This window comes from Oncorhynchus masou, chromosome 20 (genome assembly GCF_036934945.1).
Source record: "Oncorhynchus masou masou isolate Uvic2021 chromosome 20, UVic_Omas_1.1, whole genome shotgun sequence".
In the NCBI taxonomy this organism is placed as follows: domain Eukaryota; kingdom Metazoa; phylum Chordata; class Actinopteri; order Salmoniformes; family Salmonidae; genus Oncorhynchus; species Oncorhynchus masou.
Window position 1 is genome coordinate 8,625,006 of NC_088231.1, and position 14,935 is coordinate 8,639,940.

At 43.0% G+C, this 14,935-nt stretch overlaps 2 protein-coding genes across 6 annotated transcripts in view; one reads left to right on the forward strand and one right to left on the reverse strand.

The window, feature by feature from the left end:
- The first annotated feature begins 3,000 nt into the window (after positions 1–3,000).
- Positions 3,001–10,263, forward strand: LOC135506834 (clathrin light chain A-like). Of its 3 annotated transcripts, none has more exons than XM_064926227.1 (6): positions 3,001–3,300; positions 4,381–4,418; positions 4,713–4,830; positions 5,149–5,260; positions 6,328–6,381; positions 7,687–8,154. In XM_064926227.1, exons 1-6 carry the CDS (start codon positions 3,108–3,110, stop codon positions 7,775–7,777), a joined length of 606 nt encoding a protein of 201 aa, XP_064782299.1. In that variant the 5' UTR covers positions 3,001–3,107; the 3' UTR covers positions 7,778–8,154. The 3 variants fall into 3 exon arrangements, with proteins under 3 accessions (XP_064782299.1, XP_064782297.1, XP_064782298.1); XM_064926225.1 differs by lacking the exon at positions 7,687–8,154 and adding an exon at positions 9,154–10,263 and having other exon boundaries at positions 3,002–3,300; XM_064926226.1 differs by lacking the exons at positions 6,328–6,381; positions 7,687–8,154 and adding an exon at positions 9,154–10,263 and having other exon boundaries at positions 3,005–3,300.
- Positions 10,264–12,128: 1,865 nt separating this feature from the next.
- Positions 12,129–14,935, reverse strand: part of LOC135506835 (bifunctional UDP-N-acetylglucosamine 2-epimerase/N-acetylmannosamine kinase-like) — a 30,119-nt gene continuing 27,312 nt past the window's right edge. For all 3 annotated transcript variants that reach the window (XM_064926230.1, XM_064926231.1, XM_064926228.1), the window contains exons 12-13: positions 14,762–14,881; positions 12,129–13,420 (exon numbers count right to left, since the gene is read on the reverse strand). In XM_064926230.1, coding sequence (XP_064782302.1) covers positions 13,185–13,420; positions 14,762–14,881 — 356 coding nt within the window. In that variant the 3' untranslated portion in view covers positions 12,129–13,184. The remainder of the gene's footprint in view (positions 13,421–14,761; positions 14,882–14,935) is intronic.

Genomic DNA, 14,935 nt, shown 5'->3' on the forward strand with positions numbered 1-14,935 from the left:
AAGAACCACCACACAACCCTGACACAACCACTGAAAACATGAAGAAAATGTGTACGCAAGTAAGTTATTCAGTACTAAGAGGACAGTGGTCTAGCTTGCTCTATATGTTTTTGTTTCTTTGTTTTTTTAACTAGGCAAGTCAGTTAAGAACAAATTCTTATTTACAACGATGACCTACCCCAGCGAAAGCCGGCTTGTTCAGCTCAGCTCACCAAAAAGAGCCGGCTCTTTTGGCTCCCAAACGGCTCTTAAAAAACAACAACTATGTTTTGTATTTTCAAGTCAAACAGTTTACGATAGTTTGACTACGATTGGTGTTAAAATAATTCTAATTAAATTATTAAATGAAATCATATTCTGCCTGAACCACAATGTATTTAAAAATGCATTGGTTTGTTATGAAAAAGAATGCTATTAAACATTTGCACTTAAAGTCTAACTTTTTAATGTACACTGCTCAAAAAATAAAGGGAACACTAAAATAACACATCCTAGATCTGAATGAATGAAATATTCTTATGAAATACTTTTTTCTTTACATAGTTGAATGTGCTGACATCAAAATCACACAAAAATGATCAATGGAAATCAAATTTATCAACCCATGGAGGTCTGGATTTGGAGTCACACTCAAAATTAAAGTGGAAAAACAACACTACAGGCTGATCCAACTTTGATGTAATGTCCTTAAAACAAGTCAAAATGAGGCTCAGTAGTGTGTGTGGCCTCCACGTGCCTGTATGACCTCCCTACAACGCCTGGGCATGCTCCTGGTGAGGTGGCGGATGGTCTCCTGAGGGATCTCCTCCCAGACCTGGACTAAAGCATCCGCCAACTCCTGGACAGTCTGTGGTGCAACGTGGCGTTGGTGGATGGAGCGAGACATGATGTCCCAGATGTGCTCAATTGGATTCAGGTCTGGGGAACGGACGGGCCAGTCCATAGCATCAATGCCTTCCTCTTGCAGGAACTGCTGACACACTCCAGCCACATGAGGTCTAGCATTGTCTTGCATTAGGAGGAACCCAGGGCCAACCGCACCAGCATATGGTCTCACAAGGGGTCTGAGGATCTCATCTCGGTACTTAATGGCAGTCAGGCTACCTCTGGCGAGCACATGGAGGGCTGTGCGGCCCCCCAAAGAAATGCCACCCCACAGAATGACAGATCTACCGCCAAACCGGTCATGCTGGAGGATGTTGCAAGCAGCAGAACGTTCTCCATGGCGTCTCCAGACTCTGTCACATGTGCTCAGTGTGAACCTGCTTTCATCTGTGAAGAGCACAGAGCGCCAGTGGCGAATTTGCCAATCTTGGTGTTCTCTGGCAAATGCCAAACGTCCTGCACGGTGTTGGGCCGTAAGCACAACCCCCACCTGTGGACGTCGGGCCCTCATACTACCCTTGTGGAGTCTGTTTCTGACCATTTGAGCAGACACATGCACATTTGTGGCCTGCTGGAGGTCATTTTGCAGGGCTCTGGCAGTGCTCCTCCTGCTCCTCATTGCACAAAGGCGGAGGTAGCGGTCCTGCTGCTGGGTTGTTGCCCTCCTACGGCCTCCTCCACATCTCCTGATGTACTGGCCTGTCTCCTGGTAGCGCCTCCATGCTCTGGACACTACGCTGACAGACATAGCAAACCTTCTTGCCACAGCTCGCATTGATGTGCCATCCTGGATGAGCTGCACTACCCGATCCACTTGTTTGGGTTGTAGACTCCGTCTCATGCTACCACTAGAGAGAAAGCACCGCCAGCATTCAAAAGTGACCAAAACATCAGCCAGAAAGCATAGGAACTGAGAAGTGGTCTGTGATCACCACCTGCAGAACCACTCCTTTATTGGTGGTGTCTTGCTAATTGCCTATAATTTCCACCTGTTGTCTATTCCATTTGCACAACAGCATGTGAATTTTATTGTCAATCAGTGTTGCTTCCTAAGTGGACAGTTTGATTTCACAGAAGTGTGATTGACTTGGAGTTACATTGTGTTGTTTAAGTGTTCCCTTTATTTTTTTGAGCAGTGTATATAAACAAAGTGCATATAAAACTAACCATTCAAAACGAATATAATCTGAACAGCATAATATAACATTTTACCAGATCAAATGAAAAATAAATAATAATGTGCAAAACTGCAGCATCCCACTTAAAACATTAAACTGGTCCCTCTTTTCTGTCACATGTCCTGTGGTTACATTTGCTTCTCTCTGGTGGCTGGCTGTGATTCGCTGCAGGCTCTAACTACCAGCCTATCGAATCCCCGAGCTGACAAGGTAAAAACCTGCCCCTGAGCAAGGCAGGTAACTCACTGTTCCCCGGGCGACGAAGACATGGATGTCAATTAAGGCAGCCCCACTTCTCGGTAGCTGCCCCTGAGCCTGGCCCCAGATCTGCCAACTCTATTCCTGTCTTTGTCAAGGCAAAAATCGTCGGCATGATAATGAGTGACAGACTTGGCATAATAGCACAAACATACTGTCAGTAGTATATGATACCTGATGGTGTGGATCACTGTAACTAACTGAGAAATGCAGTTGGAATGTAATACAGTATAGGCCGACAGTGGCCCATCACTGCTATAATAGAGACCAATTATCAAATATACCACTTGAGTGAAATTAGAAGTCTATCAAATTGCCTATAGATAGAGACATCCCATATCCCATTGACTCTATATCTTCGATTAACCTCAGGAGAGTTGAAAATTATAATCAAAGACTAGCCAGTATTTTTCTTTGAACCAATCGTTGCTTTACTCTTTTTTGTAGTGCAGAAAATATGATGCACACTTGCTGTACCCTGCATATAGATGGCTTTAAATTAAATGACTAATATTCTAATTCCTAATTATATTGTACCCTTGAGATTCAAGATTGGCAAACGCACGCTGTAGATCACGGGACCCTTACGTATCAAGTGTAATCATATTCCTTTTGTGGTTGGTGCACAGCACAGTCAATAACAACTCCTCGTTTCTGACTGGCCCTGCTAGCGTTTCCGCTTTTTCGTTCTCTCTTCCCTTAACTCTCGAGTTCAATCACTGATCTACTCCCGGTTAGATACCGTAACGTTATCGAGAGGTAGCCAACATCATCAAATAGCTAGATATGGACGATTTTGACATGCTCAGCGCACCACAGGCTGCGGCCGGCAATGGGACGGACGAAGACCCCGCTGCCGCATTCTTGGCCCAGCAAGAAAGCGAGATAGCGGGGATTGAGAACGACGAAGGATTCAGCATCTTGGACAGCGGAGAGGTTCCAACGTCGCTAGACAACAATCTGACAGGCGACGCAAACGGTAACTGTGTTCCCCGAACTCGTAATGTATCAAGTTACAGTAGCTAGCTCGTTCGTATAATTTTGTGGAGTCAAAGCCTAGCAAATTGGCAATTATTACCTAGCAATTGTGCTAGCCAGTTAACACAGTTAGCTAGCTGAAGCTAGACATCTTACTTAGGAAACTAGCCAGCCATCGAGATACCTTACCTAGTTAGCTAACTTACATTTACTGTCTGCGGGGGACTTGAATGAAAGGGATCGTGAGAAAAACAAGTTACGTCAATTTAGCTGGCTGGATCCAATATTTCAGGCCATCTATTTTAATATGTTAGGAAAACTATCTCGTAATGCGCAAGGTAACGCTAGTTACCCCATTTTGTAAGATCGCTAACGGCGCTAGTTAGTAGCTACATTACAGGTATATATGCTAGCTAATATAGCTACACGCAACTTTACTTATTGATGTTTTGTGAAGTGTCGTGAATCAACTAACAGAAAATATCGTGTCTTTGAATGACAGGTTAGCTAGTTTTAACGTCTATTTCCTGGCTAGCTTGCAAACGTACGCCTGTCGTTGATTGATCTCACTGCACCAACATACTGGCCACTTCATTACTGCAATTTGAGATATGGCTCAATGACCATTGGACTTTCATACAAAACTGTTGCCTTCAGGAAGTGAGATTATTGAATGATTAGTTAGCTACATTGGTCCGAAACATTTTCATGTTATGCAACTCTTTAAGGAAGGGATGTAGCTAGCTCGTTACAATGAATGAATCGCTCATCGTAAAGATATTGCCTAACTAAGCGTTTACGCATCAATGCACTAGACTAGAACAAACCTACGTGTAACGTTAGTATTTATCAAATTTACAATGACAAATAAATAATCTGAATTTGATCATTGTGAAAGCTGGCTAATTTGTGATGGGTCGTGGTGGTTTTGAAAGCAAATGCAACCATCCTATCTGTCTTCCTGAATGTAAGACGCATAGACAAGTCTGATGCAAGGCGCTCTGTCATGTTAATTGATGTAGGCCATTCCGTTGTCTTTGATGTGGTTTTGTTCATGAGAAATGCTTAATTTATTTTGCAGATGCAGTGGATGGTGCTGTTAATGGGGACATTCATGAGGTAATATCTTAAGTGTTCCATTTTGTCATACAGCAGAGATTGTGATTATATTGACTCAAGGAAAACATTAGAATTACTCAACCATGCATGCTTGTTTGAACATAGCCGAATGAATACTAAATGCCATGGTTGTGTCATTATTGACCATGGTTGTGTTCAGTATGCACAAAACGGGACGGGGGGGGATGCTCTGACGCAGAGTGAAAAGGGGGAGATGCTATCGACTTGTCCAATGAGAAACATTTTAATTTTGCTACAGTGTGCCCGGTTGAACACCACTCATGTGTTTGTTAGGAGAGCAACGGCCCGTCTGATGCATACTCAGCCATCTCCAGTGCCGACCGGCTGCAGGCTGAGCCAGAGAGCCTGCGTAAATGGAGGGAGGAGCAGAGAGAGAGGCTCGAGGTCCTAGGTAAGGATAGGCCCCTGGTATATCCTGGCTAGAGGACCATAGTAGTGTGCAGCATAACAATAGAGTAGAAGGAATCCAAAGTGCTGAACGCCCCTTTAAAACACCACAACCATTGGAAAATGTATGTCCCTGACTTGCAATGCAAGAAAAACACTGAGCACATTTTGAAATGCCACTAAAATCTGGTTAACTCAACCCTGATGTTGAAATCGCCCCTGGTTTTAGAAGGCTTCTTTTTGTGGTCTTACTTTTCAAGAGAATTGCCTGTACTGTGTGAATCATAAGATCTCCTCTTCTTCCTAACGTCCCCTTCCCCAGACGCTAACTCTCGTAAGCAGGAGTCTGAGTGGAAGGACAAAGCCAAGGTAGAGCTGGAGGAGTGGCACACTAGACAGGACGAGCAGCTGGAGAAGACTAAAGTGAACAACAGGTAAGAAGGCATAGAAAGAGTCGAGTCATTATATTTCAATGTAAAAAACAGCCCCAGGTTGAGCCAGGAGGACTGACTCAGTCCACTGACTCACTTTTTCTCTACAGGAGCCGTGGAAAGGAAACCCTGTCCATTTGAGTATAATTTCCTGCTGAAATGCCCGTGCAGAATAGTTAGTTATTGTGCTGCAATGGTTCCTATTGGTCCCTCTATGTTCTCTACTAACTTATGTGTTTCAAGGTTCATATAGACCTAAACTAAGACGTAAGCTAGCTGTGTGCAGTCTATGGTAGAACAGTGAAAAGATCAGGACAGTATGTTCCCGGAATGAATAATAATCATGTGTATTCATTCACAGGTTAATTTATTTCTGATAATGACCTGGAGCGGCAATCCAAGTTATGCATGGTGTTGCTAAGAGGTGAAACGCTGTTGCAAAATGACGAGACCCCAGAATTGACCCTTGAACTACAAGACATTTGAGCACAGAATATTCTGAATTATCTGATTGAGATCAGGAATTATATCAACTGGTGTTAATACCTATCGAAAGGTAACAGGACAGCCCCAGCAGCAAACAGAAATGTAGGATGTTAAAAAAAATAATATTTTTATTTCAGTTTGATAAGTCTTAGTTAGGATAAGGGTTTTGGAACTCCTTGCCGTTCTTCGTGATTTACAGTGTTCAAGACAGTGAGAACCTAGACTTTGTACTAACTTGAGCGTCTGTAACCCAAGCCCTCCCTCTGCTCTGAATAATATATCAGCCAATGTTCCAGTCTCTGTCAAATGTCTAGCTACCTCTAACCTGCCTCTATGTTGTTTCTTGTCTTTGTAACTCACGTCCCAAATGGCACCCTATTCCATATGTAGTCTCCCCGTGCTCTGGTCAAAAGTAGTGCACTAGGTAGGGAATAGGGTGCCATTTTGGATGTGTGTGTGTGTGTGAGCTCTGGGCTGGGTTTGTTCTGTCGTTTGTTCTCCTTTTTACCGATCTCTCTCTCTCTCTCTCTCTCTCTCTCTCTCCTGCTTGCTGCTTTCCTCTGGGACATCCCCTGTGTCTCCAGGGTGCTGGATGAGGATTTCTACAAACAACCCTTCTCTGACCTGATTGGTTATGTGTATGTTGCTAAACTAACATTGTTTCTTTTTTTTCGCGTCAATTGCCTGCCTCATCTTCCATTTTAACACACATTTTTACGTTCGGCTTTCCCCTTCAATTTTTCTGTTGGTGTTGACGTTATTTTTTAAAGAAGTAGACTTATTTATCTTGAGTGTGCGTGACTGTTTTTACGAATATAAACCCACCCGGTGTCTTTAAAAAAAAAAAAAAAATGTATGCAGTGAATATTTGTAGGCTGAATGTCATTGCATCAGCCTTAATGCTCCATTGCCCAGTTTCCATATAAATTCTGTTCCCATAACTGTAGTGCAGTGCATCGAGTGGCCATTTTGTTTTAGTTTTTTGTTGAATTCCATCGTCCATGATCCATCTATATGTTCTTTCATTTTATCATGCCATTTGCAAATGTTCTGTAATGTTAGATCCCTGTATATCTATACCTGTATTATTCATATGTGTACATGGAGAACTAGAATTTGACGCTACGTAGGAAACATTGGTTAGGTGTGTCACTTGGGATGTACTACTTTAAATGTATCGATGAAAACCGTATAGCTGCTACCTCAGCTGCGTGTTGATGCCATGTGGTGGTAAGGCCCTGCAATAGACGAGCGTCCTGTCCAGGGAGGTGCACGCCACAGAAACAGGAGATGAGCTCCTGCTCCTATGAGCCGTTCCGGCTAGCACAATCCAAGGCTCGTAAGGAGGCGACTTAAGACAGAATCCAACAGTTCAAGTCTATTCTTCAGTAGCCTATATAGCCGGGTGCTGTCGCAGAGCCCTGGATGTAGACTGTCAACTGTTGTGGTGATGTTGCTTGTACGTCTGCATTTCTAAACTGAAGGCAACCTTGGATACCTCCGCTGCTTTAAACATCTGTAAATGTGATCTGTTTAGACTCTTAGTACCTACGAGCAAGCCACTGTCTACAGTAGAATGACACGCTACTGTTGTTGCCTACCTCACCCTCTTAGTATTGCAGCCCTTGTATCTCTCTGCCACCTTTTTAAAATAATTTGATCGCTGAAGAGCAAACGTTCCCGTATAACCCGGCGTCTCCGCCACAGCTCGAGGCAGAAAGGGCATGTGTTGTTGCCTCACGCCAACCAACCCAATGGCACAGCAGATGAAGGCTGCAAGCTAAGCACACTTCTTAGAGCACCAACAACAAAAAGCCCCCCCTTCTCTCTCTGGGAAAATGCATGCTGGCTTCTGTCATCTGCATAAAGCTAATTTTTTTTTTCATTTCTATATCTGACTTGTGATCTGTTTCTCCTTGTTTCTTTTCCTATGCACCTTTAAGCACACACATTAACCATCCTTGCTACCGCCTAGACCAGTTAAGTAAAAAAAAAAAAAAAAAACTAAGACAATATCCTAGTAGGGAGAAGTAAATTAGCCTAGAAAAATGGCAAAGGGATATTCAATAGTAGTGCACAATTAGACTAGACTGCCGTCAGGGCTCTCCAACCCTAATCTAGCGCACCTGATTTTGATCTTTCGCCGGTTCAGAAGGTGAATCAGGTTAGGTACAACTGGGGTTGGAGTCAACCAACAGGAGGGTAGCTCTCTCCAGGAACAGGATTGGAGAGCCCTGCTGTAGACGAATACGAATCCACTGCCAATTACATGTATTTTAGAAGCTGGGTGTCCCTCCTCCTGTGATGCGTTGGTCCACTGGTCCTGTGCGTATCTGTAGTTTTTGTTTGTGACAGTGAATTTTCATTGGCTTCTCATCCCCATTTTGCTGTGTGTATTGTGTTCCAGTTTATAGAGGGGTTCTTTTCATTTGGTTAACTCCTTGGCAGTGGAAGTGGGTGGGATTGGGTTTTGCTATGCCCTCTGGCTTTGCATTACAGAATGTCTTGTGATTGTGGCACGGTACCATTTGTAATTTATTTCATTTCAGGTATTATGTATTGTACGCCTTCTAGTGGAATTAGATTCCCTTTTTGGGTTTTGTTATTGGGAGTAAAGAATGTGACATGTATTTGCTGCATTGCAAATGACCTGCTTTCCAACCACAGCAAAATGCAAATGCATGGCAAAGTCTCAGGTTTTGGTTGTTAAAAAACTAACTTTGCCACGAAGCGCTCTCATCAAGCACAAGTATAAAGGACATAAAGCAAAACCTATTCCTAACGCTATACTTGGGATCTTGAGAGAATATTTGAACGTAACCAAAAGGCAAGTTAAGGGCGTCACCCCGCCCAGTTCTGTGACGAACTGCATTTTTAACCAACCAAACTGCGTTTTTATAGCCGTTCCAAAATCCCTTGGTTAGACTGACAGGGAAAAGCAGGTGACTAACTTGCTGTATGACCGGGGTTATAGGGAGCATGCTATGTGCTCTTATCCAACTCTGTTCTCTTCATCTGTTTTTGATGTGGCCACCCGGAGAATGTTTCTTTTTGGATGTAATATAGTTGGGCTTCTGCTGCTGTCTACTCAACACTTCCTCCTCAAGCAAAGGTTTAGATTCAGACCTCACTAAAACTGTTGGACTAAAACGGGGGAAAAGCCATGCTGAAATGGCACCATTTTGATAATGAACCCTTAATTTAGTGAGTTTTTATGTCATGCTGAAGGGATCTGAACTACCTGCATCTATTTCTATGGGGATTCCCTATGTCTATCCCTGAAGTGTTGCAGAGGAGGTGGTGTTAGCAGGAAGCAGTAAGGCCCTCTGTTAAGCTCTGCTGATCTCTGGGGCCCAGGCCTGCTCCCTCCCTCTCTAAAGCTCTGTTCCCCTCCTCTGTTGCCTTTGCAGAGCGGCCGAGGAGGCCATGCTGTCGGACATGGACGAGAACAACCCGGGCACCGAGTGGGAGCGCGTGGCGCGCCTCTGCGACTTCAACCCAAAGTCCAGCAAGCAGGCCAAAGACGTGTCCCGCATGCGCTCTGTCCTCATCTCCCTCAAGCAGGCCCCTCTGGTCCGCTAACCCCAACCCTCTTCTCTCTCTGTTAGACGTCTCAATTCAGTCCCTAACCCCTCCCCCTTGGCACTAACCATTCAGTGTTTGAATATGATGCTCTGAATACATACTGTATAAGCAGTGTGGTGGTGGAGCTTCTACAATCCACCATGTTGCTTTCACCTTACAGATTTGTTAACATTGAGGGGAAGGGAGTGAATTGAGACGGCTGTATCTCTACCCTTTGCTAACCCTCTCTGGACCCAGATTGCAACCAAACTCTCATAGGGAAATGTATCATTCCACCTACCTGACCTGGGGTCGTTCCCACCCACCCAACCCGACTACCTGACTTGGGTCATTTCTCACCTAACTGACCTGGGGTTAATTTCTCACCTAACTGACCTGGGGTCGTTGTTGTACATGGATTGATGATATTCCTCTCTTCCATCTTCCTTTCCGTCATCATTAAAGAACAAAATAAGTATACTTATTTTTTGTTTCTATTCTTTTAAGGACCAAACTGTTTAAGTGTGTTGTTGGAAACCATTTTAGAACCAGCTTGTGGCATTTATTGTGACCATTTCAATCTATGCATTTTTTTCCCATTTGAACCGTGAATCAAGCACCGGTGAATACGTGATCTGTGTGTGTAAGTATCAAGGTTGGGGCCAATTCCATTTGAAATTCCAGTTAATGCAGAAAGTACACAATTCCACATCAAATTTTTGATAGTTGAAGAGAATTGGAATTTCAGTGTACTTCCTGACTTGAGTGGAATTGCCCCCAACCCTGGTAAACATCATGTGGTGTATCATGTACTCTGTGTACATATACAGGCAATATACAAAACGTTAATGTCATAAACAGAGTAGAATTGTGGTTTAAAGATTAACTGTAGCACCAAGTGTTGCTTTTAATGTTCACTGTCAGTCGATTTCAATATCAGTAAAACATGAATTCAACTTTTGTTGTCAGGATCGTTATTGAAGTGTTGTCCGTGACATTCAAATTATGGTTGCACATAATTGGTGGAAGTAAAATTTCAGGTGAGACAACATTTTATGCTGCATTTAATTAAATTGTTTAGTGCCCCTAGTGGTGAAGGGCCTAATGCTGTTTGACTTTGGGTTCAAATGAATCTCTGGCAAAAATGGCAGAGGAGGTGAAGTGAGGGGGTTTACTCCTGTTAATCTGTCCTCGGTAAGCAGACCGCCTGCTTTTGGGAAGACTCCATCATTGGGGCGAAGACCATCTCAACATATGCAGTATCTTAAATGTTTTTTTTAAACCTTTAACTAGGCAAGTCAAGTTAAACAAATTCTTATTTACAATGACGGCCTTGGAACAGTGGGTTTAACTGCCTTGTTCAGGGGCAGAACGACAGATTTTTACCTTGTCAGCTTGGGGATTCGATCTAGCAACCTTTGTCACTGGCCCAACACTAACCACTAGGCTTCATGCCTACCTTTGATCAAAGCCATGCTGTTGATTGAGTGACGGCCAGTCAACGTGATATCTGAGCTTGAATCTGTTCAACAAATTAATGGCTTCATTAGTTTATGTTCATATGTATTTTGTAGCAACAAGCTATTGTGGATTTTATAAATGCAACCTAATTTGGGACGTCTATCAGGAGTATTCAACTCTTAAAGCCAACTTCTGCTTGATATGAAAATGTGGTCGGCGGGTGTGACACAATGGCAGAGGCTGAATTGAGCTCTATACGCATTGACGAGCGTTGCAAAATATATGTAGAAATGTTATTCAATTATTGCGCCAACACTGCTCGCGTGTGCCAACGAGCATCTGCGTTGCCAAAATAGAAATCAGTTCTATTTCTGATGCAGATCGGGCTGCAAGTCCTGCCTCTCCCATTTCCTCATTGGTTTATATAACCAGGTACCCACTGAAAGACTAACTTGGTCAGTGGCGGTAATGCACCTAATTTATGAAAGTTGCCAATCGCAAATTAAAGTCAAGCGAAGAAAGGTGACTAGAAACGATTCGGTTGATCGTTATGTATAGATTATTTGGTTGAGTAGAGGACCGTGTGCATTTCAGGTAAAATAACTCAATGTTTATATCCCAGGGCAAATTGGCTAGCAAATGCAAGCTAACTACCCATAAATGTTACGCTTTTTGACCTGTCCCCAAATTAATATTTGGTTGAGTTTGTTTTGATATTTTAACCTGCGTATCGTGATCGCGTTTGGTGTGGGGGACAAAATACATTTATGCACGATGGCGCACGCAGACTGTTTGGGTTCCGTGTTACAACAAAGGCATACATGGTAAAGAAAAAAAAAATATTTACAAAGTAGATACCTGGTCATTTCTGACAAGAGTAACTTGTGAACCTGATGTGATTGTTTGCCAACTGGAGCTGAAGCGCATGTGAAGAAATCAGTCATTCTGGTTTGCGACATCTCAATCACACCACCTGATTGTAGGCACTATGTACGGAGGTTCTCTGGAGCGCAGTTGGTTGGAACTTGCAACACCAGGATAGTGGATACCATTCCAGGGAACACCCATATGTAATAGTGGCAGGTATTATACATGTCACTCATCACAATCGGTGACGTTGACAAGAGGTGTGTATGACATGGGAATGTGTTGAATTAAGTGTAATAGTGTTTATTTTTGTACACAGCCATATTGGGTTGAAGAATTTTTCCCTCAGGGACATTAAAGTTAAATCCTATGATCGCACAAACAGGCAGGCATTCCACCGAGCCCTGCGGTGTGTTTACAATGTGGCCTCATTCAGCCACACCTAAAAACGATGAATAGCATCGAATGAATCATCTATTATTCCACCCCAAACCATTTTCTAGCGTGTTTTTTTTTTTAATGTGTAAAAATGACCATTGCAATTGATAGGTCACAAAAGTACAATCAAATAAACTGTGACATGATCAAAACCAGGATAATCACATGGTTGATTTGCATACCATAATCTTGAAATATGACTAGGCATAAAAAAAAAGAATGATAACGAAGACACGATCTGGCAGCACAGTCAAGACAACATGGCCTTGGCGCTACATGAGGGTAGGTCGTCACGGTGGTCCTAGAGAGGGTAGGCCTTGGGTCAGTCACGCAGGGTTGCAGAACTGGTTTACAATAAGATTGGCGGCGCCAAGATCTAACAGCTCGGTAAGATAAAATACATATTGTAAATGCTTCATAGCGTGGCTTAAAAAAAAAACTTGTACGTTTAGAATTAAGAAGTAACAAAAAAGAAAACATGGAATTATGAGTACATGCATAATTGAATGCGAATGATCATTTGGTCACATCTTTTGTCTGGACACACCCAGCCCTTCAATGGTACGGTGGCTGTACTCATGACTGTATCGGCTGTTATATGTATTCAGACACACACTACTATTTCAGTACTCTATTAGGCATTTCATCTGCTGTAGAAATGATATTATGTTGACAGTATCACCGAAGAAATCTTTGGAAAATACACATAACTTGTCATTGTCTGACTGAAATAAATTATTGCCAATGGTTCGTCCAATAGAAGGTGCGATAGCTTGAAGAGCATGTCAGATTGTCCCATCTGGGACAGTAGTATAGATGTCGGTCCTATTGGGCGGCTATATCTGTAGATCCTACCTTCTATCTTATCCATTTATATTTGCTAATAGCAAGTTCATCTTTCTACACCAGGGAACTGCAAGATATGGCCCTCCTTTGGGGACCAATGAAATGAAAACCAGAACTTGGCAACTGACCAACGTTCATAATAGATGCGCCTGGTTGTGTAGTCCAGCACGGTAATGTTGTTAATAGATGCGCCTGGTTGTGTAGTCCAGCACCATAATGTTCTTAATAGATGCGCCTGGTTGTGTAGTCCAGCACCATAATGTTCTTAATAGATGCGCCTGGTTGTGTAGTCCAGCACCATGCTAGCGGCCCCCAGCAGGGCGGGCTCTTCGAGGTCGGATGTCAGGACCTGGATGCTCTGGGCGGAGGTGAGGGCTCTCTGACCTATGACCTGCTGGACAGGAGCCTGGTAGTGGGCGGCCAGCACCCCCGACAGGATGACCAGGGAGGGGTTGACCATGTGGAGGATGTTGATGATGCCCACTCCAAGGGCCATGCCAGCTGAGGAGGAAACGGGGAGAGGGGTTAGCTATAAAATACAGGATGGCATTCATAGAGAGATGGCACAATGATTCAACCTGGGTCTAAACTAGGATGTCAGTGTCACATTTGGTAACGTTTGAAATCTTGTTGTGTCACGCATCATAATTCAGCTAGTAAATTAAAACGATGGTGGGAGGAAAGTGGTTTATCAAATGCATTTGACCAGGTCAGTCATTGAGGGAACATAAAATGGACAATACCTAGAGAGTCTACACCCCCTTGAACTCTTTACATTTTGTTGCGTTGCAAAGTGGGATTGAATTGTAATTTCTGGTCATTGATCTACAGAAAATACTCCATAATGTCAAAGTCAAAAAAATAAAAAAAGTACACATTTTTACAAATTAATAACAATTTAAATAAAAGTAATTGCACAAGTATTCACTCCCTTTGTTTAGGCAAGCCTAAATGAGGTCAGATGTTACAGAAGTTATATGGACTCACAGTGTGACATGATTTCTGGATGACTACCTCTCTCCTCCATACATACAACATCTAAGGTCCTTCAGTCAACAAGGTACTAAAGTAATACTGCAACAAACAAAAATTAAATGCAAAGCTTTATATGTTTGGGGCAAATCCAACAACACATCACTGAGAAACCGCCTCCTTATTCTCAAGCATGGTGGTGGCTGCATCATGGTATGGGTATGCTTGACATCGGCAAATACTCTGGAGTTTTTCAGGGTGAAAAGAAACACGATGGAGATAGGCGCAGCCAACATTCTAGAGGAAAACCTAATTCAGTGTGCTTTACATTAGACACTGGGAGAGGAATACATCTTTCAGCAGGACAATGACCTACAATGGGGTTGCTTACAAAGAACACAGTGAACGCTCCTGAGTGGCCAAGTTGCAATTGACTTAAAAATCTGTTTGAAAATCTATAGCAAGACTTGAAAATGGCTGTCTGGCGATGATCCCAAAAAACCTTGGCAGAGCTTGAAGAATTCTGCACAATCCAGGTGTGCAAAGCTCTCAGGAAACTTACCCAAGAACACTCACAGCTGTAATCACTGCCAAAAGTGTCCTTAACATGTATTGACTACTTCTAATCAAGGTATATTAGTGCTTTATGTTTCATTCATCTTTTTTTTAGGTTATAATTTTTCTTCCACTTTAAGAGTATTTTTTGTAGATCATTGACAACATAAAATGTCATACCACTTTGTAACAATAAAATGTGAATAAATCCAAGGGGGGTGTTGGACTTTCTATGGGCAAGGTATTACTTTAACTTATGAAGGAGTAGGTCTGATTTAAGGTGATGTTCAACCAACATAAGGAGTGTGGACCCACCTGTTCTGAGGACGGCCTCAGCCTTGTGGTTGCCCAGGCGGGCTGCGTTGATGAGGTGGATGGCGCTGACAGACTCCGCCTTCTTCAGATCCACCATCCCTTCCACCTCCAGCAGTTCCTCTGGAGAACCAAACAGACACAGGCCAGGGGTCAAATCAACATATCTTTTTCACA